Here is a 24,440-nt window from a genome sequence, read left to right as displayed (position 1 = left end):
GAATAAAATTCCGTGAAACATTAATGTTATACATTTTTATCTTGAATAATCAAAATAAGCAGATTATTCTACAGAAAGATTCGTATAGTTATTCGAATAAATTAACGAATAATTGCAAAATATTCGTATAAAGAACCGAATAAATAAAAAAAATATTACGGAAAGTAGTTTCTTAATTATTACGGTAAAATTTCACAATTTTTGAGAATTTATCCAAAAATTATTCGCATAATTATTCGAATAAAACAACGAATAATCGAATAAAATTTTGTAAAACCGTTAATCTTATCGATTTTGTTTTAAAAATCACAATAATTTGTCAAAAATATTCGTATAATTTTTCGAATAAACTAACGAACAATTGCAAAATATTCGTATACAGAACCGAATAAATGATAAAAAAATATTTCGGAAAGTAGTTTCATGATTATTACCGAAAAATTTCACAATTATTAAGAATTTATCCGAAAAATATTCGGATAATTATTCGAATAAAATAACGAATAAAATTTCGGGAAACGTTAATCATATCGATTTTTGTTTTGAATAATCATAATAACTAGATTATTTTACAAAATTTTTCGTCTAATTTTTCGAATAAACTAACGAATAATTGCAAAATATTCCACTAATGAACCGAATAAATTAAGAAATTATTCCGAAAAGCAGTTTCTTGGTTAGTAGGGTAAAATTTAAAAATTATTAAAAAAAAATTTCAAAAAATATTCGGATAATTATTCGAATAAAATAAAAATAATCGACTAAAATTTCATGAAACGTTAATCTTATAGAGTTTTATTTTGAATAATCAAATTAAGCAGATTATTCTACAAAAATATTCGGTTATTTATTTGAATAATTTAACGAATAATTGCAAAATATTCGTAAAAAGAACCGAATAAATCAAAAAAAAAAATATACCGGAAAGAAGTTTCTTGATTATTACAGACAAATTTTCCAATCATTAAGAATTTATCCAAAAAATATTCGGATAATTATTCGAATAAAATAACAAAATAATCAAATACAATTTCGTGAAACGTTAATCTTATCGATTTTTATTTTGAATAATCACAATTACTATATTATTTTACAAAAATATTCGCCTAATTTTTCGAATAAATTAACGAATAATTGCTAAATATTCTACAATGAACCGAATAAATTAAGAAATTATTCCGAAAAGTAGTTTCTTGGTTATTACGGTAAAATTTCAATATTATTAAAAAAAATTTTCAAAAAATATTCGGATAATTATTCGAATAAAATAACAAATAATCGAATAAAATTTCTTGAAACGTTAATCTTATAGAGTTTTATTTTGAATAATCAAATTAAGCAGATTATTCTACAAAAATATTCGATTATTTATTTGAATAATTTAACGAATAATTGCAAAATATTCGTAAAAAGAACCGAATAAATCAAAAAAAAAAAAATATTCCGGAAAGTAGTTTCATGATTATTACAGACAAATTTCCCAATCATTAAGAATTTATTCAACAAATATTCGGATAATTATTCGAATAAAATAACAAATAATCGAATAAAATTTCGTGAAACATTAAACTTATCGATTTTAATTTTGAATAATCACAATAACTAGATTATTTTACAAAAATATTCGTTTAATTTTTCGTATAAACTAACGAATAATTGCAAAATATTCCACTAATGAAACGAATAAATTAAGAAATTATTCCGAAAAACAGTTTATTGGTTATTAGGTAAAATTTCAAAATTATTAAAAAATTTTACAAAAAATATTCGGATAATTATTCGAATAAAATAACGAATAATCGAATAAAATTTCGTGAAACATTAATCTTATCGATTTTTATTTGAATATTATTTTGTATTATTATTCTACAAAAATATTCGTATAATTACTCGAATAAACTAACGAATAATTGCAATATATTCGTGAAAAGAACCGAATAAATCAAAAAGTTATTCCGGCAAGTTGTTTCTTGATTATTAGGTTCAAATTTAAGAATTATAAAAAATTTATCCAAAAATTATTCAGATAATTATTCGAATAAAATAACGAATAATCGAATAAAATTTCGTATACATAAATCTTATCGATTTTTATTATGAATAATCAAATAAAGATTATTCTAAAAAAATATTCGGTTATTTTATTTAACGAATTTAACGAATAATTGCAAAATGTTCCTATAAAGAGCCGTATAAATGGAAAAAAAATTATTCCGAGAAGTTTTTTCTTGATTATTACGCTAAAAGTTCATAAGTATAAAAATATTCAGATAATTATTCGAATGAAAAAAAATCTTATAATCGAATAAAATTCGTGAAAAGTTTATTTTTTAGATTTTCATATTGAAATTTTATATTTGAACGACCTAAGTATTTAATTTCAACAATTGTGTCAATCTCCCTGAATATTTCAATTACTGTGTTCACAGATGACAAACTTAAATCGATATTCCAACAATATTTTGTTCAAAATTTTCGAACTGTGTCCGCCAAATTTTCATTATTTTTGAGATGTTGTTTAACAATTTGTTAAACTGTTTAGGGATATCAACACTTTACAGCACAAATGGCGGCAATTTCAAATCTAGCATGAATTTAGCAACACTATTTAATAGCAAACCCCCTCATTTATTACTCTCACTTTAATAACAGTCTGTTAATTAAGTACCCAGAATTATTGCCCCTCTCTGTTAAACACTTACACTCTCTCTTGACTCTTCTTCAACATAACTGCTAAGTTAAAAGATGAGGCCGCAGTGAAACTGTTATTATGGCTGCTGCTAGCAACAGCGTCTTAGCAGCTGCATACTAATTTAAAGCACTGTATTAATTTTCGTTTAAAATGTGATCTGATCGTATTTCTTGTGATGTGTATTTGTTTATATGTTTGTAAATATATTTGTTAGTGTTGATGTTGTTTTAGTAATTCTTACGAAACTCTTTTGTGGTCTTTTTAAAGTTTTTTTTTTCGTTTGTTGTGTTTTTTTTTTATTTGGTGGGTTTAATATTTGTGGGGTGAGTGTGTGTGTATGATCGCTTTTCGACTTTGTTTGGTTGATTTGTGTTGTTGTTGTAAGATCAATCATCATCTCCGTATTTGGTTTTTATTTAAAAATCGTTTCTTGTTGTTTGTGTTGTTGCTCTATGTGTGCCTTCTCTTAACCTTTATGTGTGTATCTTTCTTATTATTGTTTTTTTTTCTTTTTGTGCTTTTTTGTGTAGTTTTTTTTTCTTGTTTTTTACTATTTTCAGCTGGAGTTTAACACAAAAAAAATGTATCTGGTTATTGGAAGATCTTTGACATTTCTTTATTATAAATTAATTTATTTTACTTTTTTTTTTGTTAGTGTTGTTGTTTTTTTATTTGTTGTAGTTGGATTTCGTTAACTAATCATATGAAGTCATGCTGTTTAAAGTTTCTTAAATGTGATGGAAGTTTTTTGGCGTGTTAATTTTTGGTGTTTTTTTGTGAATTAAAAAAAACTTAATAAGTATTATTCATCAAAATCAAATTAAGCTTGAAAAATCTCATAAATTTATTTAAGATGGAAAGAATTAAAAATGTTATAAGTTTTGGAATTAAGAAGCAAACCGAATTGAGTGAATCATTCTGCTTATTACAAAACAATATTATTATAGGTATAAAGAGTTTAATGAAAAAGTTAAAAAAATACTTTAAAGAATAACCAACAAAAACGGTACCTAATAGATTTTAGTGCCGACCACTGTTCTAAAACAATTTGGCCATTTTCTCAATCTCTGGTTATTATACCCTTCAGCTTCGTGAGAAGGGTATATATAAGTTTGTCATTCCGTTTGTAATTTCTACATTTTTCATTTCCGACCCTATAAAGTATATATATTCTGGATCCTTATAGATAGCGGAGTCGATTAAGCCATGTCCGTCTGTCTGTCTGTCTGTCTGTCTGTCTGTCTGTCTGTCTGTCCGTCTGTCTGTCTGTCTGTTGAAATCAATTTTCTGAAGGCCCCAGATATCTCCGGGATCCAAATCTTCAACAATTCTGTCAGACATACTTTCGAGAATTTTGCTATTTAAAATCAGCAAAATCCGTCCATAAATAACGGAGATATGAGCAAAAATCCGAGACAACCTCTGAAAATTTCATCAAAAAACACAATGTATTGCATGCTTTGACAAAAAAACAACAAAACGTATGCTTGGGTGTGCAAGCTTTGTGTATTTGGTTTTTTTTTTGTTTCTTTTGGCGTTGTTGTTGTTTTTTATACAACTAAACGTTTGTTTGGTTGTGTGTTGGTTTTTTTGACAAAAAAGCAACAAAACGTATGTTTTTGGATGTGCATTCTTTGCGTATTTTGTTTTTTTTTTGTGTTTTGTTTCTTTTGGCGTTGTTGTTGTTTTTTATACAACTAAACGATTGTTTGGTTGTGTGTTGGTTTTTTTGACAAAAAATCAACAAATCGTATGTTTTAATGTGCATGCTTTGCGTATTTTGTTTCTTTTGGCGTTGTTTTTTATACAATTAAACGTATGTTTGGATGTGTGTTGGTTTCATTGCCTTGCGTATTTTGTTTTTTCTTTTGGTGTTTTGTTTCGTTTGGCGTTGTTGTTGTTTTTTGTGTTCTTGATAAATTTAGGATGCTGTACGCTGAAAGTGGGCAATGTACATACATATATACTAATTATAAAAAATAATAATGCATCCACAACAAAGGTGAAGGGTATATAAGATTCGGCATAGCCGAATATAGCACTCTTACTTGTTTTTTATTGTAACAGGTACTGATATTTTACTGACATTTTTCATACAAAAATTATACAATTCAATGCAGAGAGCGGCTATATTTGTCGTCAAATGATCTGTTTTATTCCAAATAAAATGAGCCATGTCTTATGGTGAAAGAGAACACTTTCGGAGATTAAATTCATTGTGTTTTCTAACTTTGTTTCATCTGAAATCATGAAAAATTTAGTTTGAAATGACCTCTAAATGAATCTATATTCTGTAATTATGATCTATTCTGAATAAAATGAGCCATGTATATTTATATTGCTGAAAAACTACCAAAATTTTACAACTTTGAAATTTAAATTTAGGCTGATTTATCAATCCATGGAAGTTGTTGGAATTTTTAAATTATTTTAAACCAAATAATCAGATTATTAATTATTTCTAAAGCATATAGGGTGAATGCACCAGTAGTCGGCAGTTTAACTTTTTTTCAGTTTTTAAAGTAATACCATTATGAGTGCGAACATGGTATTGGGATGTAAATGGGTTATTGTTGTTTAGTAATTTGTATAGTTTTAGACTCAATTAATTCTTTTCAAGCTGTTTTTATTAAATTTGAGCAATTTACGTTTTTTTGAAAAAACACGATTTGTACCCGAAGTCGGCACCCTTGATCCTAATGTCGGCAATTTGTGACCCAATTGTCGGCATAGCATTTTTTATTAAGAAAAGAATAAAATCTTAAAAGAATTCAAGTTATTTTTTATTTAAAATATCAGCCATTTAAATAAATACTAATAAAAAACATAAATTAGTACATTTGAGGTGAAACCTCTGTGGGCAAATATCATATCCTACGTTTTTAGACCATCATCCTCAGGATCTGTGTCCAAATCCTCTTCACATGTGCCCCTAACTCGTTTTATCTTCCTTTTTTAATTTGTTTTGGTTTATTTTATTTTTCTATTATGGTCACTGTAATTATGTATATGTTTGCGGTAACCATTTATGTTTATTTTATGTTTAAGTTACCATTCACATCATTGTAGCAATCATATATACATATGATTGTAGTAAATATTTATGTGTTTGTGGCAACCATGTTTATGACAACATATTGTGTTGTTCTAGGATTATGGTTATCATATCCTGAGATCAACATATTATGATAAATCATTATCATGAAAATGATTGCCATAAATATATATTTATTTACAATCATGTTAATAGTAACGTAAACATATTATGGTTACCGCAATCATATACAATATCCCAGTGACCATAATATTATTAAAAAACTTTGAAAAAATTTGAAATGTACAACTACAACTTGTTGGGATTGGACTTGAACAGTTAAAAGGCTGAAACCAAGTATTTGAATAATTATTTGATAAAGTTGGAGATGAGTAGTGAACAGGTTTCAACGTTTCATTGTGATTTTCTGCAGCTAAAGTTGGCGATACTACCATATTTTCAACTTTTCCTTGTTAATTATGAACGTGCCTGCCTCTATGGTAAGATTACTCACAATTTCAATAGTTTGATAATTTATTTTTAAGTTATTGTTCTCTTCGATAATGTCATCGGAATCAATTCTACGCTCATATTAGGAGCTAGTCGGTTGACTATTTCAAAAGCTAGATCCAAATCCGTTTCTTTTCTCATTTTCAGGCCGATCACCTACTAATAACTCCAACTGATTTAGTAAAGAGCCTGTTTATTAAGGTACCTTACATGATTATTTTAGAGAGAACAGTTTAAAAACCCCTTTATACCATTTCTTTCCGGGTAGATCATATACAAATGGTGTGGTTTGCTGCTCTTCCTTCACGATTGATTGAACCGTGTTAAGTTAATCCTCACTTTCTTTGGAATTAGATAACACTGTTTGCGGCCCCATTCTCATAGGACCTTCGGAACCGTATAATTTGTCCTATATTTTTGAACGCGGAACTCCATATTGTTTACTGGCACCTAATACAGAAATCGGGCCTTCTCTCGCATAGAAAATATTTTAAGGCTTTTTCAGGATATTGGTGCATGGGTTTTTTTTCTGGAGTGTCCATATTTGGAATTCTAAGATGTTAGAATTAATAATACCTACTGAATCTCTAAATATTACTCTGTTTAACGATCTCCAGTCAAATAAAAAGCTGCTGCCGAGTTCAGGATGCTTGGTCTCCTATACTCGGCAGTTCTTAAAATGCTCAATTAAAACTGTGCCGACTATTGGGTAAACTCATTTCAAACTCATTTTCTCCAAATCTATTGTCAAGAGAGATGAGTAATAAACAAATTTGTAGAATTTGAGCTTAATACAAAAAATTAGCAATTTTCCTGAAGTCGGCATCACTATGCCGACTATTGAAAATCATAGAAATTTTTGTTCCTAATGACGGCATCAATTAAAATAACCAAAAAAAATATATTTTGTGAAAACTTTCATATTGTAGGTAATATTTAAACAAAGTTTTATCTGTTAACACCACTCTGGTAAAAATATTACTTAAATTGATATGGTTACTAACTTGTTTTAGTTGGTCTTGCCACTAAAAAATTTCTTAAAAAACAGGCACTTCCGCACCAGTTGAAAGATGGTCACTTAATGAGGACAAAAATAGATGAAAATACTCATCTCACCCAAATTTAAACATTACATAAAGATAAATGAGTGTATGTTTAATTAAAGTTAAATCTTACTTTTGTATAAAATTATCGTTATTCTTATTTATTAAGCTTTTAAGTCAAAAATGCCGACTACTGGGTCATGCCGACTATAGGAGCGTTTACCCTACCTCGTGAGGGTGTGGCATTTATGTAAAGCGCTGAAAAATTTGCTTGCCGACCACTGTTTTAGAACTCTTTCTAAAATTAAATTTTTTAGGTTTTTTAACTTTGGCGGCAATTAATTTTCAAATTTTTTGAAATAATTAGGGACTTAATAAATAATCCGAAATCATGATTTGTTGTGAACAAAAATAAGCTATAATTTATTAAAAATTGTTTGAAAAATACCAAAGTTGTGGGCCTTTTTCCGAAAAGGGAAATTAAAAGTTTGTCTAAAAAATAATCATGAAAATTGCTCAAATTTCTTATATTTTTTAGAACTCAGTAAAGTGAATTGAATATTTTTCAAAAGTATTAAATGGGAGCCTTGTGCTCGCAAAAAATTGTAGAACACATTCGTTACCTACAACACGCAGAGAAAAAACATGGTTGGACATGGTTACGACAACTATACTATGTTCTCTGTAACAATATATTGTTGTCGTAAACATATAATTATTGTTTTAATTTAATTTTAACAATATTATAGTTACTGTAAACGTTTATATTTTCATCGCAATTATAAATATGAATATGGTTTTCGAACAACTAAATAATGATAATTAGGTAAACATATTATTTTTATATACAACCATTAAATGTTAAGTTTATATACGCGTAGTCATAATATGTTTAAGATGCAAACAAAATATTTTTACAACAACTATATAATGATAAATAGGTAAACATATTATATTATGTAGTCATAATATTTTTAAAATGCAAACAAAATATGTTTACTTTTAATAGTCTTTTTTCCAACCATTTGTGAGTGCTGGTGTTTGTCTAAGCTGTGTTGTTTTTACAAGTAAATTTTGAGTGTCTGTAATTCCCATTCGCTCTATAGTTTTATTTGTATATTATCTTTAACTTTCCTAGAGCGAATAACAATAAATTTGATTTTATCAATAATATTTTAATTGTGAATTTAGTACTTTAAAACTAAATCCTATTAAAATTTTGTATTTCCAAAAATAAATTTTAATAATAATATGATTGCTTTGGATCATAATATGATCGTTTTGGATCATAATATGATTTAACTGGGTCATAAATATGATGACTCTGGGTCATATTATGATTGTTTTTTATCATAATATGATTATTTCAAAACATATTATGATTGATTTTTATCATAATTTGATTATTTCAGAACATATTATGATATTTTATGATACTAATAATGATCATAATATGTTTTGGACTACAAGCAAAAATCTGATCATAATATGTTGCTCTTAGTTTATGGTTACCACAACCATGTTTTTTCTCTGCGTGAAGTTGTGAGAGGCGAAAACTGCTGTAAACCTATTTTTGAGATGATTTTTTTAACTTTGCCGGCTAATAACTTAAATAGTTTGCTTTAAATGTTTTCTATTTTCATTAATAATCTGAAATCATGATTTATTTTGAATAAATTGAGATATCAATTATATAATTTGATGGACAAATACCAAAGTTGTGGCCCTTTACCGAAAAGGGAAATTGAAAGTTTGTCTAAAAAATTATCAATGGACATTGGTCAAATATCTTATATTTTTTAGAACTCAGTAAACTGAATTGAATATTTTTCAAAAGTATTAAATGGGAGCCTTGTGCTCGCAAATAATTGTAGAACACATTCGTTCCCTACAAGCTGTGATATGCGAAAACTGATGTAAACCTCTTTTTGAGATGCATTTTTTTTATTTTTTTTTAACTTTGACGGCTAATAACTTAAATAGTTTGCTTTAAATGATTACTACTTTCTTTAATAATCTGAAATCATGATTTATTATGAATAAAATAAGATATCATTTATTAAATTTCATGGAAAAATACCAAAGTTGTAATAGTTTTTCTAAACACTACTTTAAAATACATTTTAATATAAAATTATCTCTGTTTTTTTTTTTTACTTTGACGGCTAATAACTTAAACAGTTTGCTCTAAATGATCTCTATTTTCTTTAGATGAGTGAAACTATGATTTATTCTGAATAAAATGAGATATCATTTATATGATTTGATGAAAAAATACCAAAGTTGTAATAGATTTTCTAAACACTAATGTTAAATTCCAATTAAGATGAAATTATCTGCGTTTTTTAACTTTGGCGGCTAATAACTTAAACAGGTTGCTTTAAATGATTAGTATTTTCTCTGAAAATGTGAAACCATGATTTATTCTGAATTAAATGAGATATCAATTATATGATTTGATGGAAAAATACCAAAGTTGTAATAGTTTTTCTAAACACTAATGTTAAATTCATTTTAAGATGAAATTATCTGTATTTTTTAACTTTGGCGGCTAATAACTAAAACAGATTGCTTTAAATGATTAGTATTTGCTCTAATAATGTAAAACCATGATTTATTCTGAATAAAATGAGATATCATTTTTTTAATTCGATGGAAAAATATCAAAGTTGTAATAGTTTTTCTAAACACTAATGTTAAATTCCTTTTAAGATGAAATTATTTGATTTTTTCACTTTGGCGACTAATAACTTAAACAGATTGCTTTAAATAATTAGTATTTTCTCTGATAATGTGAAACCATGATTTATTCTGAATAAAATGAGATATCATTTTTTTAATTCGATGGAAAAATATCAAAGTTGTTATGGTTTTTCTAAACACTGTTTTAAAGTACTTTTTAAGATGAAATTATTTGGGTTTCTTCATTTTGGCAGCTAATAACTTAAATAGTTTGCTTTAAATGATTAGTATTTTTTCTAATAATGTGAAACCATGATTTATTCTGAATAAAATGAGATATAATTTATATAATTTCATGGAAAAATACCAAAGTTCTAACAGTTTTTATAAACTCTTTTGTAAAACTCCTTTTAAGATGAAATTATCTGTGTTTTTTAACTTTGGCGACTCTTAACTTAAACAGTTTGCTCTAAATGGTTTCTATTTTCTTTAGTAATGTGAAACCATAATTTATTCTGAATAAAATGAGATATAATTTTTTTAATTCGATGGAAAAATGGCAAAGTTGTAATAGTTTTTCTAAACTCTTTTTTAAAACTTATTTTAAGATGAAATTATTTGGGTTTCTTCATTTTGGCAGCTAATAACTTAAACAGATTGCTTTAAGTGATTAATATTTTCTCTGAAAATGTGAAACCATGATTTATTCTGAATAAAATGAGATATAATTTATTTAATTCGATGGAAAAATATCAAAGTTTGTAATAGTTTTTCTAAACTCTGATGTAAAACTTATTTTAAGATGAAATTATTTGGGTTTCTTCACTTTGGCAGCTATTAACTTAAATAGTTAGCTCTAAATGATTTATATTTTCTTTAGAAGAGTGAAACTATGATTTATTCTGAATAAAATGAGATATCATTTATTTAATTCGATGGAAAAATACCAAAGTTCTAACAAATTTTTTAAACTCTTTTTTAAAACATATTTTAAGATGAAATTATCTGCGTTTTTTTAACTTTGGCGGCAATTAACTTAAACAGTTTGCTTTAAATGATTACAATTTTCATTAATAATTTGAACTCATGATTTATTCTGAATAAAATGAGATATAATTTATTTAATTCGATGGAAAAATATCAAAGTTTGTAATAGTTTTTCTAAACTCTGATGTAAAACTTATTTTAAGACCCAAATAGGTTTCTTCACTTTGGCAGCTATTAACTTAAATAGTTAGCTCTAAATGATTTATATTTTCTTTAGAAGAGTGAAACTATGATTTATTCGGAATAAAATGAGATATCATTTATTTAATTCGATGGAAAAATACCAAAGTTCTAACAAATTTTTTAAACTCTTTTTTAAAACTTCTTTTAAGATGAAATTATCTGTGTTTTTTTAACTTTGGCGACTCTTAACTTAAACAGTTTGCTCTAAATGATTTCTAATTTCTTGAGTAGTATGAAACTATGATTTATTCTGAATAAAATGAGATATCATTTATTTAATTCGATGGAAAAATACCAAAGTTGTAATATGTTTTCTAAACAGGGAAATTGAAACTTTATGTAAAGTGTTCTTTTAACGTTGTCGTTTGCTTTAAATGATAACTTTTTCTATCTATATTCTGAAATCATGATTTATTTTTAATAAAACGAGCCATCACTTAAAGGGTCTCCCAATAGAGACTTCCTAACTTTGACAGTTGAAGCTACATCTGTCGCATAGGCTTGTTACACAAATTCTTTGCGAGATGTGTTAAGTTTTCCCTAATTAATTTGCCACCTTAAAAAACATAAGGTTGACATTTTATATATCAATGGATAGGGAATTTTGTCTACTTTTCAAACATATTTATAGCTTTTGATAATTGAAAAATTCATGGAATATTTTTTTGAAAAATAAGAAAAAAAATTTATTTATTTAGTTTTTTAAAAGCTACAAATTTTTCAAATTGTAACTAAATTTTTATTTATGAATATTTTTTTAAGAAATTTTACAGTTATATAGATTATTATATTGAAAACGGAATAATAAAAACACATTTTGAAATTTGTAATCAAGAATCCCGTAATTACCAAAAAAGTTTTGAAAAATCCCAAAAATGGGATTTTTTAGTTTTTTGGCTACAATATTTCTACCAGAATCGGGGTTATCGGAATCCTTTACAAAATGATTAAAAACATTTAAAGCCATCTAAAGTGGGTTATTATATTTTGATAGCGACTATAGGATTTGTGAATTTTTGCCTTAAATTTGAATTTTACATAAAAAATAGACGTTTTTTGGGTGGCCGTGGTCCTCTTGATATTAAAAATTTTAAAATTTTTTGGCATTTAAAATATTTTATGTCTAATTAGCTTTTCAAAAAGTATAAATACCTTATACATCTTCTTAGAAATTTTCTAGATAACTTAAAATGGGAAAAAGTACTTTTTTCCCAAAAAACGAAAAATCGCATTTTTAAAATTTTTTTAAATTCAAATGCATATATCTTTGTACTCAATTATTATTTTTAAACAATTTTATTTTTATTTGACACATACATTTGTTGTTAGTCCAATAAAGGAAAGATGGAGAAAATCGGGAAATATTTGGACCCGCTGTTATAAAAAAACTGTAGTAGGGCGGATAAAAATGTTGAAAATTTAGGTTTTTGACAACTGAGTTAGGTCTTTGACAAGAGAGTTTCCGATCTTTGTGTATTCATCTAAGGCATTATTATATCTAACAAATATTAAGCTTTAAATTTTGGAGATTTTTTAAATGTTTAAATGTTGAAAATTTAGGTTTTTGACAACTGAGTTAGGTCTTTGAGAGGAGAGTTTCCGATCTTTGTGTATTCATCTAAGGCATTATATCTAACAAACATTAAGCCTTCAATTTTGCAGATTTTTTAAATTAATTATTTAAACTCCCTGTATAGCTCCTTCCCTATTCGCAGCTTATCATTTTCAAATGATTTTCGAAAACTTTTTTCTCTTTAACTTTGACTTTTTATGGTATGGCATTTTGTTTTATTTCATTTTACATGAACAGACCTACAATATCTATAAAAGCAACAAATTAGTTATCTAATCATGACGATTGATAAGTTTTTTTTATTATTATTTTCATTTCTATAGATATTAAATATTTCTTTTGTTACCAGAGTATTGATGGCGACATAATTTGTATTTGTGAGCAGGGAGTTTTGTAACTAAAGAAATTTTGTAAAAGAGTTTTTTTTTTAAATTAATTAAGACACCATTTCTGGCAAAAATTTACTGATTTTTTTTAAGTTTGGCAAACTTTTCTTCAGTAAATGGTGTCTAATTTGTAAAATTATGTTTTTTTTATAAAAATATTTTTTGTGTTCGTTTGAACCCAACCTTTTTTGAAAGGGTGTTTATAATAATAACAAAATTAAAACTCAAAAAAAAAAACTCTAGACTTTGATGAATAATTTTGTTTATAATATTTTGTGTGTTTGTTTCCTTTCTTTGTTGTTACTTTCAAACAAAAATCATTAAGTATTTTTTTTGTGTTTTTTTCATTTTCAAGATAAGACTTTTTCATACAATTGAATTTCTACTAAGAAACAACAACAGAAACCCATAGATTTGCCAAAGTAAATTAAATATTTTGAAATAGGTTTGAAAATAAAAGGGAGAGTGTTGAAGAAATTTATGAAACAAGTTCAGAATTGACATATTAAGAGATAAAGCTAATTGAAAGCTTTGGCGGAATTATAAATAGATTAGAAATTCTTATACAGGGACAAAACTTGAGGAAGGGGTTTAATAGTTTTAATTAAAATTGTTGTTAGAATGTTAAAGAACTTCAAGAGAATAAAAATGCCAAGAAACTTTTAAAAGCTTATGAACTTCTGATTGAAAGCTTTATTTTACAATGAGAGTCTTGCATATATGCGAAAAAAACTAACATGTTCGTGCCTTGTTTGTTGGGAGTGCCGATCACTGCTCTAATTTTCAGAATAACTTAAGTTTGTTAATGATTTAGGGTTAGTTTCTCTCGAAAATAATGATTAAAATTTTAATTTACATTACGAAATTTATTTCTAAATTTTTTTTTGATTTTTATTAAAGTTTTTTGCGATTTTGATCTTGAAGATAAAGTTTTTTTGATTTTATATGTTCACAATTTTTGTTCTTTATGACAAGGGCTACAACTTTGCCTCAGATAGTAAATCAAAATTCCGAACTGTTTGCAAGATATGAGCCTGAGAAAATGATTACTATTTTGCAAAAATTACACCGAGGCCACAAATCTTTAGGGGCCCATAAAAAAAGTGCATGACTTTGGACAAAACTGGGAGACACGGGTCTCTTTTTTGGTGTCCGTATATGGTTATATTTCCATGACTCAAAAAATTACACACAGTGTTATTTGCTGGGTTGTCAATAACACAAAGATGTATGGAGATCTGTGTATGTCGTTTCAATTTGTTGTTTTTTTTTGTTTTAAACTAAAGTTTAAATTTTTTTTTTCTGATTTTACGTTTTAAGAAGACCTTGTAAACCTGTTTTATTAAATCAATTTTGTTTGTTAAAATTTATATTTAACCAATCTTGTGTAGCTAATAGCTGTTTCCTCAAATTATTATTGTTAATAATTTTATTGTCGTTTATATTTAATCGATCATCATCATTAAAAACAAATTTTTGTTAAAACAAAAAACAAACAAAAAAAAATTATATAATTTTTATTTAATTTCAAATAATTTTGCTTAAAGGTCTCGATTTCTTAAAAATATTTATGAATTTTGTTTGTGAAAAAAAAAAACAATTTCATTTTTTTTAGATTTTTGATATTTTCAAAACATGTGCAGACTAAAAATAACATTTTCAAAAAGAAAAACACACAAAACAAAATTATAGAAATTAAAAAGCAAATGCTAAATTTATAGATGATGTTGATGATGGGCAGTATGATGATGCTGCTGCTCTCAGAGGCCTGGTGCTGGTTGTTTATATTTGAAGGCATATTGTGTAGCGAGAGAATTCGTTATTTTTTTTTTTTCAAAAACATGTCTGTTTTCTTTACGAAATTGATATAAACATTTGCTAAAGATTTCATTTTGAAATTATTAAAACATTTGGATATTTTAATTAGTAAATTTCAAGCAAAACAATTATTGACTTTTTATGTATGTATATTTGCCGGTTTACTGGGTTATCTCATTATATAAATAAATCTTAGTCAAAGTTTTAATTTTTGTGTAATAAAATGTTAAAGGTCATTTCTTAAAATTATAAACAAATCATCATGCCATTTTCAAATTAGCTAAAAAAAAAACAACAGTGAAATCTCTTTATATTAGAAAAGCTTTAAATATGCAGATCATGATTTGAAAAGCTTTTTAAAATATTACTTAAAGCATTCTAAATAGAAGACATTTTCAAAAAGCTTTTAAAATCTCTTAATTATATTGAAAGCTTTTTAAAAGATGTGGAAATCGTTGTATTGTACCTAAAAGTTGGAATTAGCAGAACTTAATATAGAAAGCTTTTTTTGGAAATTTCCATAGAATGAAAACAGTCCTATAGAAATCTTAAACTAAAAGCTCTCAAACCCTTTAATGGTAAATTTAAAAAGGTTGTTAAAACAATAATTCTATTGGGTGTATGACTTAAAAATGCAGGATTTACAATAGATGGCGAATGCTACATAGTAAGAAAAGCTTTAAATATAAATGCTTTAAATATGCAGATCTTGATTTAGTAAGCTTTTTGAACTATTACTTAACTTAAAGCTCTCTGTATAGAAAACATTTCGAAATGCTCTTACATATTTTGAAAAATGCACTAAGAGCTTTTTAATAGTTCTGAAAATAACTACATTTATTTTATTGTAACTAAAAGTTTATATTTTCAGAGCTTAATTTATAAAGCTTTTTTGGAAATGTACTTAAAACAAAAACAGTTTTAATACAAAGCTTTAACTGAATGCTCTCTTTTCTTACCGTGTTAAAAGCTGCAAATTTGAAAAAATCATTAAAAGCTTTTTTTACAATATTTACATTTTTATAAAATTATTGTGATATAAACTAAATTTGATTTTGACTTAAAAATGTGGGATCTTAATACAAAGCTTTAACTAAAAGCTCTTTTACCCTGTAAAAAGCTGCAAATTTGGAAAAGTCATTGAAAGCTTTTTTACAATATTTACATTTTTATAAAATTATTGTGATATAACCTAAATTTTATTTTGACTTAAAAATGCGGGATTTACTATATATGGCGATTACTTCATAGTAAAAAAAGCTTTAAATATACAGATCTTGATTTAGTAAACTTTTTAAAATATTACTTAACTTAAAGCTCTCTGTATAGAAAACATTTCGAAATGCTCTTACATATTTTGCTCTTATTTATTTTTTAATAGTTCTGAAAATAACTACATTTATTTTATTGTAACTAAAAGTTTATATTTTCAGAGCTTAATTTAGAAAGCTTTTTTGGAAATGTACTTAAAACAAAAACTGTTTTAATACAAAGCTTTAACTAAAAGCTCTCTTATCTTACCCTGTTAAAAGCTGCATATTTGAAAAAGTCATTAAAAGCTATAATATATAAGCTATGATATAAACTAAATTTACTATATATGGCGAATGCTTCATAGTTAAAAAAGCTTTAAATATGCAGATATTGATTTAGTAAGCTTTTTAAACTTATTACTTAGAACTTAAACTTAACTTAAAGCACTCTGTATAGTAAACATTTTCAAAAAGCTTTTATTTGGAAAAATGCACTAAGAGCTTTCTAAAACATCTGAAAATTCCTGTATTTATTTAACTATTGCTAAAAGTTAAAATTTTCTGAACTTAATTTAGAAAGCTTTTTTGGTAATTTACTTAAAACACAAACAGTTTTTAAAGAAAGCTTAAACTAAAAGCTCTCATACCCCTTGAAAATCTGTAATTTTAAAAATGTCGTTAAAACAATAATTCTATTATAAAAAAACTTTTCAAAAAGCTGTTATTTTGAAAAATGCAATAAGAGCTTTTTAAAAATTCTGAAAATTATGATATTTCTTTAACTGCTGTTAAAAGTGTACATATGTAGAGCATAATTTAGAAAGCTTTTTTGGAAATCTACTTGAAACAAAAGCAGTCTTAATAGAAAGCTTAAACTAAAAGCTCTCATACCCAGTAAAAAACTGTAAATTTGAAAAAGCTTTTTTTAATTTGTACAAAATGATTGCGTTATAAACTAAATATGTTTTTAATTATTCGCTAATTAATTGATTTTTGTTAATTATCATCATTATGTTGGTTGTAATTATTTTACGATTTAAAAATTTTTTCTTCACTAATTACGTCACAAATTAGCCAAAAGCCAGGCAATGAATGTGACCGAGTAAAATATATTTATCGTCTTGCAAATGAAATTATTTTGTACATTAAAACTGAACACAAACAAAATTATTTAATATTTTGTTGTTGATGATGGTTTTCTTGCTTTTAAGAACTCATAAACTTATTTGATCGTTAAATGTTTATAATACAGTTTTCTTTTTTTTTCGTTTATTTTATTTACTATCTGGCTTATGGTTTTTTTTGTGTAAAAATTAGATTATTCGTCAGTTGTTGTTTTATGATTTGAAAATGTATGATATTATTGTTGTTGTTGCTAGTTTTATTCATAGATAAATACATTTAGATGGGAAACTCTCCTTTCAAAGACCTAACTCAGTTAACAAATATTTAAGTGATGAGAATTTTTAAGTAAAAAAAACTATGTGAAATCAAACACAACACTCGTATTTGTGATTTTTTTGAGTAATGTTTTTGATTGAGTTTTTTTATAGTTTCCGCTCTATGTGTATTTCTCTATGGTTTTATTATTTTATAATATTTTTGTCAAAAAAATTTCTTAAATAGTTTTGCTCAATTAATGCATATTTTATGGGTTTAAGAAATTAGCTCACAATTTACATTCTACTAGATTTAATATACCCTACAACAAGTGATATTTTTATGAATCCAAATTATTTGTAAATAGCTGTTCCCTAAAAGCTTTGAGGACCTACTGCTGACGTAGAACTATTTTTGAGATGAAAATATTTGTTTTTTTAACTTTGGTGGCTAATAAAATAAACCTTTCGTATGACAAGACTTGTGTTTTAATCAATATTCTGAAATCATGATTTATTGTGAATCTAATTTAGTCCAGACTTTATTAATTTGATTACAAAATGCCTAAATTGTTGGAGTTTTTCGGACAAGGAAAATTTAAATTTGATCTTCAAAACCATGGAAATTTCTTTTTGACTAAATTATCTAAATTTACAACTATTTTAAAGTAGATCATTGAGAGTCTTACGAATAAGCAGAATAGCCAAACACTTACGACTTATGTAAAAGCTTTGAGTGTCAACCACTGCTGTAGAACTCTTTTAGAGCTGAAATTATTTATGTTTGTTAACTTTGCCGACAATTAATTCAAAAATTTAGTTTTAAATGATCTCTAATTGAATGAATATTTTGAAATTGTGATTTTTTCCTAACAAAATGAGCCAAGACTTATTTAATTTGATTAAAAAATATCAAAGTTGTGGTAGTTTTTCTGACTAAGGAAATTAAAATTTTATCTGATTGATAAAGGAGCTAAATTTTTAAGAATTTTATTATTTTTTTTAAACAAATAATCTTCAATTAACACTTATCTAACTAACAATATGAAACCTTGGAAAATAAACGAACTTTTACGATCACTAAAAGCTTTTCCAGAAGACAAGTGCTCTAAAGCTTTCATTGTGATGAAATTATTACCATTTTTTAGCTTTGTCAGCAAGAAATTTAAATATTTTGTTCGAAAAGACCTTTATGTATATCCATAATTTAAAATCCTGATTTATTCTGAATAAAATAAGCCCCGTCTTATTTAAATTGATTAATAAATGTCAAAGTTATAGTAGATTTTCTGATTAAGGAAATTTTTAATTTTATCTGATTTGATGAAGGGAATTGTCCAAAATTTTCTTAATATTTTTTAACCAAATAATCTAAATTTAAATTTGTTATAAAGTAAGCTATCACAATGAATCGTTTATGTAAATAGCCGAACTCATACGTCCCATTAAAAGCTTTGAAAGCCGACCACTGCTCTTAAGATATGTTATGAGTTAAAATTCTATTTTTTTTTGCTTTGGTGGCAATAAATTTCATGAAGTTGTTTCAAATGACCACTATTTTAATCAATATTCTGAAATTGTGATTTATTGTGAATAAAATAAGCCATGACTTACTTTAATTGATTAAAAACTACCAAAGTTATGGTAATTTTCCTGATTATGGAATTTCAAATTTTATCTGATTCACAATTGAGGGGAATTATATAGAATTTTTAATTTCTTTTATTTAAAAAACTTTTTTTACATTTTCTTTCAACAATCAAATGAGTGTGTGTTTGCATTCATGCAAAATAGCAGCCCCCAAAAGCTTTGGGTGCCGACAACTGTTGTAGAATTCCCATTGAGCTGCAATTATTGGAATTATTTAACTTTGCCAGCAAATAACTGAAACATTTTGTTTGAAGCGACTACTATTTAAAGAAATATTTTAAAATCATGATTTATTCTAAATAAATTGCTGGCTGAATTATTAGAATTGAAAAAAAAAATGCCAAAGTTGTGCCACATTTTGTAGATAGGGAAATTCAAATTTTAGCTGCAATTATTGATATTTTTTAACTTTGTCAGCAAATAACTGAAACATTTTGTTTAAATTGACCACTATTTAAAGCAATATTTTAAAATTATGATTTATTCTAAAGAAATTGATGCCTGAATTATTAGAATTGAAGAAAAAATGTCAAAGTTGTGCCACATTTTGTAGATAGGGAAATTCAAATTTTAGCTGCAGTTATTGATATTTTTTAACTTTGCCAGCAAATAACGGAAACATTTTGTTTGAAGTGGCTACTATTTAAAGCAATATTTTAAAATCATGGTTTATTCTAAAGAAATTGATGCCTGAATTATTAGAATTGAAGAAAAAATGCCAAAGTTGTGCCACATTTTGTAGATAGGGAAATTCAAATTTTAACTGCAATTATTGATATTTTTTAACTTTCTCAGCAAATAACTGAAACATTTTGTTTAAAGTTACCACTATTTAAAGCAATATTTTAAAATCATGGTTTATTCTAAAGAAATTGCTGGCTGAATTATTAGAATTGAAGAAAAAATGCCAAAGTTGTGCCACATTTTCTAGATAGGGAAATTCAAATTTTAGCTGCAGTTATTGATATTTTTTAAATTTGTCAGCAAATAACTGAAACATTTTGTTTAAAGTGATCACTATTTAAAGCAATATTTTTAAATCATGGTTTATTCTAAAGAAATTGCTGGCTGAATTATTAGAATTAAAGAAAAAATGCCAAAGTTGTGCCACATTTTGGATATATAGGGAAATTCAAATTTTAGCTGCAATTATTGATATTTTTTAAATTTTTCAGCAAATAACTGAAACATTTTGTTTAAAGTGACTACTATTTAAAGCAATATTTTTAAATCATGGTTTATTCTAAAGAAATTGCTGGCTGAATTATTAGAATTGAAGAAAAAATGTCAAAGTTGTGCCACATTTTGTAGATATGGAATTCCAAAATTTTATGTGAAAATCAAAGGAAATTGGGTCGAATTTTTTGGAACCAAATAATCCAAATTTTGAAATTTTTGTAAGGAAAATAATGAAAGAATTTTGCTTACAGGCACTAATGTTATATAAAGTACAACTTTTCAATAGATTTGGAATAAAATATCTAATGAATTTTAAATTCCAACGAAATTTTGAAATTTTGAGGTAGTCCTGAAAGTATACTGTATATTTTAACCCCTAAAGTATGCTTAACTTTTAATGAGACTAAAGCAGTGCGATTAACGAAAATGTGGTTACAATAGGCTTACAAAAATGCAAAAAATTTTAAGTCCCAACATAATTTTGAAATAATTTAATTTAACCCTTAAAGTATGCCCAACGAAATTTTGAAAACTTGAGGTAGCCCTGAAATTATGCTGTATATTTTAACCCCTAAAGTATGCTAAACTTTTAATGAGACTAAAGCAGTGCGATTGCCGAAAATGTGGTCACAATAGGCTTACAAAAATGCAAACAATTTTAAGTCCCAACATAATTTTAATATAATTTAATTTAACCCTTAAAGTATGCTAAAGTTTTAATAAAGCCAAAGTCGTGCGATTGTCAAAAATGAGCTTGCAATTGTCTTACAATAATGCAACAAATTTGAAATCACTACGAAATTTTTTAAACTTGAAACAGTCCTGAAAATATGCTGCATATTTTAACCCTTAAAGTATGCTAAACTTTTAATAAAACCAAAGCCAAGCGAATGCCGTAAATAGGTTTATAATTTTGATATTGCCTTAGAAAAACATGAATTAATTTATTGCTACAATTTTGTATCCAAGTTTATTGTCAAACACTATTTTTTTAACTCCTAAAAGTAGGCTTTTATATTTTATATTTATATTATATTAACAAATACTCAAATTTATAAAAATCTTTAACCTTTAACATTAAAAAATTTAATAAAAATTTCCTTTAATAATTTATATTGTTTCCCCTTTATCTTTACAGATCTTACTACATCAACAAAAATCCCCCACTCTCTCTCTATCACTGTACACAACAATGCCTGTAATTTCTAAATTTGTTTAACTAAATGCTACTACAACCAACCGCTGAGAAAATTCCTCAAATAAATATTAAACAAGAAAATAAAAGAAAAACCGTGAAGAAAATTAGTTTTGTTGAAAATTAAACCTGCTGCTTTTTCTATAAGTTTTAATTACAAATTACAAAAAAAAAACAAAAAAATATTTAAAAAAAAAAATATTAAAAAGCTGCTGCTTGAAATGCTAAATAGAAATTTCCCCTTAAATAAATTTTGAGTTGAAAACCGCTCCCCACTACAACAACCCTAGCCCGGAATACCCCAAAATCCTTTAAAACATACAAAACAAACAAAAAAAGGTTTCGCCTACACTTTTGAATTCATCACAAAAAATATATAAAAAAATTCTAGTCATTTTGGAATTGTGAAAATAAAGTTTTTAATTTTTATTTTTCAAATCTACTACTACTTTTAAACGCAACCCTGCAAGTAAAGAAACAGCCGAAAAAAAAATTATTTTCAAACTTGTCATAATTAAAAATTTGGCAACAATTTTAAAAGAAAACAAAAAAAAAATTTCAAAAGAAATCAAATCAATTTTCATTTAAAGAAACTGAAATAGAAAAAATAGAAAAACTAAACTAAAACATCTTTAAAATATCAAAATTAATCCCTTTCCCTCCACCAAAACCAACCATCATCATCCCCCTTAAGCTGACAGCGAGTGCGTGTGTTTGTGTGTCTATCTATTACAATAAATAAATAAATAAATTTTTGCATTATCTGGTAATATATTTTCTTTATTGATCCCGCTACTACGCCCTACCGTCTCTGTCAGTTGGCAGCTTTGTTTTTGGTGTAATAATTTTCTATTTAATTTCTTCTTTTTTTTTCTACAAAAAAAAAAAAAAGTTAAAAATATTGTTTTCAAATAAATACGCTAGTGTAAAATTAATTAATTAATTTAACAAATCATAATAATTATATAAAAAATATATATATATAAAATGGCGGCTATGGTTAATATGACCAGCCTTTTAAATGGCAAAGATTCACGTTGGCTCCAGCTAGAAGTATGTCGGGAATTTCAAAGAAATAAATGCTCCCGCCAAGATACTGAATGTAAATTTGCCCATCCGCCAGCAAATGTTGAAGTTCAAAATGGCAAAGTCACCGCTTGTTATGATAGCATTAAGGTTAGTAGTTTGGCTTCAAAATTATTTCGTATCTAATCTAATGCATGTGTATGTAATTTTAGTTGTAAGCTCTATAAGGTCTAGAAAAATGTATCGTTACATTTGTGAATTAAGTAAAAATAAACAAAAAAAATTTGTTTTAAAATTTAAAGGAACTTATTGGGAAAGCTTTTTAGAAATTTTATTTAGAACTCTTTATATTAGCTTTTTTTGAAAAGCTTTTATTTTAAAAATATAAATAGCTAATATTTATGTTATTGTATTTGAATGCTTTATGTTATTGTATAGAAGCTTAATTTAAAAAAGCTTCCAAAAGCTCTTAAAGCTTGAAATATTAAATCCCTTTAGAAGATCATTTCAAAAATATATGTGAGTAAAACTGAAAAAACTTTCAAAGTTGTTACACCGTTTTAGAAGCCTTGAAAGCTTTCTAAAATATCACAAAACTGTAAAGCTTTAAGTGTAAAGAAACTTTTTTGGATAGCTTTTTTGAAACTTTATTTAGACAATTATTTATTAAGAACTCTTTATAGAAAGTTCTTTATAAAAGCTCTCTAAGCCTCTTGAAAAGCTTTTATTTAAAAGCATTACATATTAGAAGCTTAATATAAAATAAAAAGTTCAAATGCTTGAAATATTAAATCCCTTTAGAAGATCATTTAAAAAACTGCAAAACTTTGATTTGGAAAAATCATGGAAAGCTTTATAAAAGGTCATAGAACTGTAGCTAAAAGCTTTAAATGTAAAGAAACTTATTTAAACAAAAAAAATATAAAAAACTGTAATCAAAGCATTAAATTTTATTCAAAGTTCTTTACCAAAGCTTTCAAACTCTCTTAAAAGCTTTCATTTTGGAAATATAATTAAAAGCTCTCCAAATTATATAAATGTTTATATTTTATTGCATTTAAATTAAAAGCTTTTAATATTCAAAAGCTTTATTTAGATTTTTATTAATTTTATATAAAACTTAAATATATTATATAGAAATTTAAGCTCTTAAACAAACCAGAAATCTTTTTTTTAAGAAGTTTTATAATAGATTAAAACTCAGTTGAATTTAAAAGCTATTGCAGAAAGCTTAAAATACAATTATTCTTTATAGATAGTTTTAAATAAATGCTCTTGTATTGAAAATAGAAATAAAAGCTCTACAAATAATTAAAGAATTGTTGTAGTTATTTAATTGCATTTAAAAGCTTTTAATTTTCGGAAACATTATTTGAAATTTTTTCGAAATCTGACTTAAATTCTCAAATAGATAGTTTTATTTGAAAAAAAAACTTTAATACCATATTTTACAAAGAGTTCTTTAAACGCATTAAAAACCCTCTTTTAAATTGTAATTTAAATATATTTAAAGGCTTTCTAAACTACTAAGAAAATTAGGTATTTATTTTATTATATTTAAAAGCTTCTCAGTTATAGAAGGTTTATTTAGAAAGCTTTTATGAAAATTTTCTCAAAAAAGAAAAAAATTTATAGAAAGTTCTTTTTTAAAGCTTTCGAACTCTCGCAAAAGCTTTTATAATTATAAGCTTTATAAAATTGCAGGATCTGCCATAAAAAGCTTTTATTTCGAAAAAAACTTTAAAGCTCTATTAAAGCTCATAAATAGTTTTTTATTTATCTTTGATAAA

General features: G+C 25.6%; 1 protein-coding gene across 22 annotated transcripts in view; it reads left to right on the top strand.

Moving 5' to 3' along the window:
* mbl (muscleblind) overlaps nt 1–24,440 on the top strand; it is a 255,772-nt gene that overhangs the window by 9,925 nt on the left and 221,407 nt on the right. For 12 of the 22 annotated variants that reach the window (XR_010576660.1, XR_010576659.1, XM_065514567.1 and 9 more), the window contains exon 1: nt 22,549–22,800. Coding sequence is in view for 18 of the 22 variants with exons in the window: in XM_065514567.1 (XP_065370639.1) it covers nt 22,612–22,800 (189 nt within the window). In the remaining 4 variants the exon portion in view is untranslated. Of the gene's footprint in view, nt 1–21,567; nt 22,463–22,548; nt 22,801–24,440 lie in introns of those variants that run through there. The other 10 variants (XR_010576658.1, XR_010576657.1, XM_065514569.1 and 7 more) reach the window with 1 other exon arrangement.

Source organism: Calliphora vicina, chromosome 5, assembly GCF_958450345.1.
Source record: "Calliphora vicina chromosome 5, idCalVici1.1, whole genome shotgun sequence".
In the NCBI taxonomy this organism is placed as follows: domain Eukaryota; kingdom Metazoa; phylum Arthropoda; class Insecta; order Diptera; family Calliphoridae; genus Calliphora; species Calliphora vicina.
This window is presented reverse-complemented; position numbering and strand designations above follow the sequence as displayed.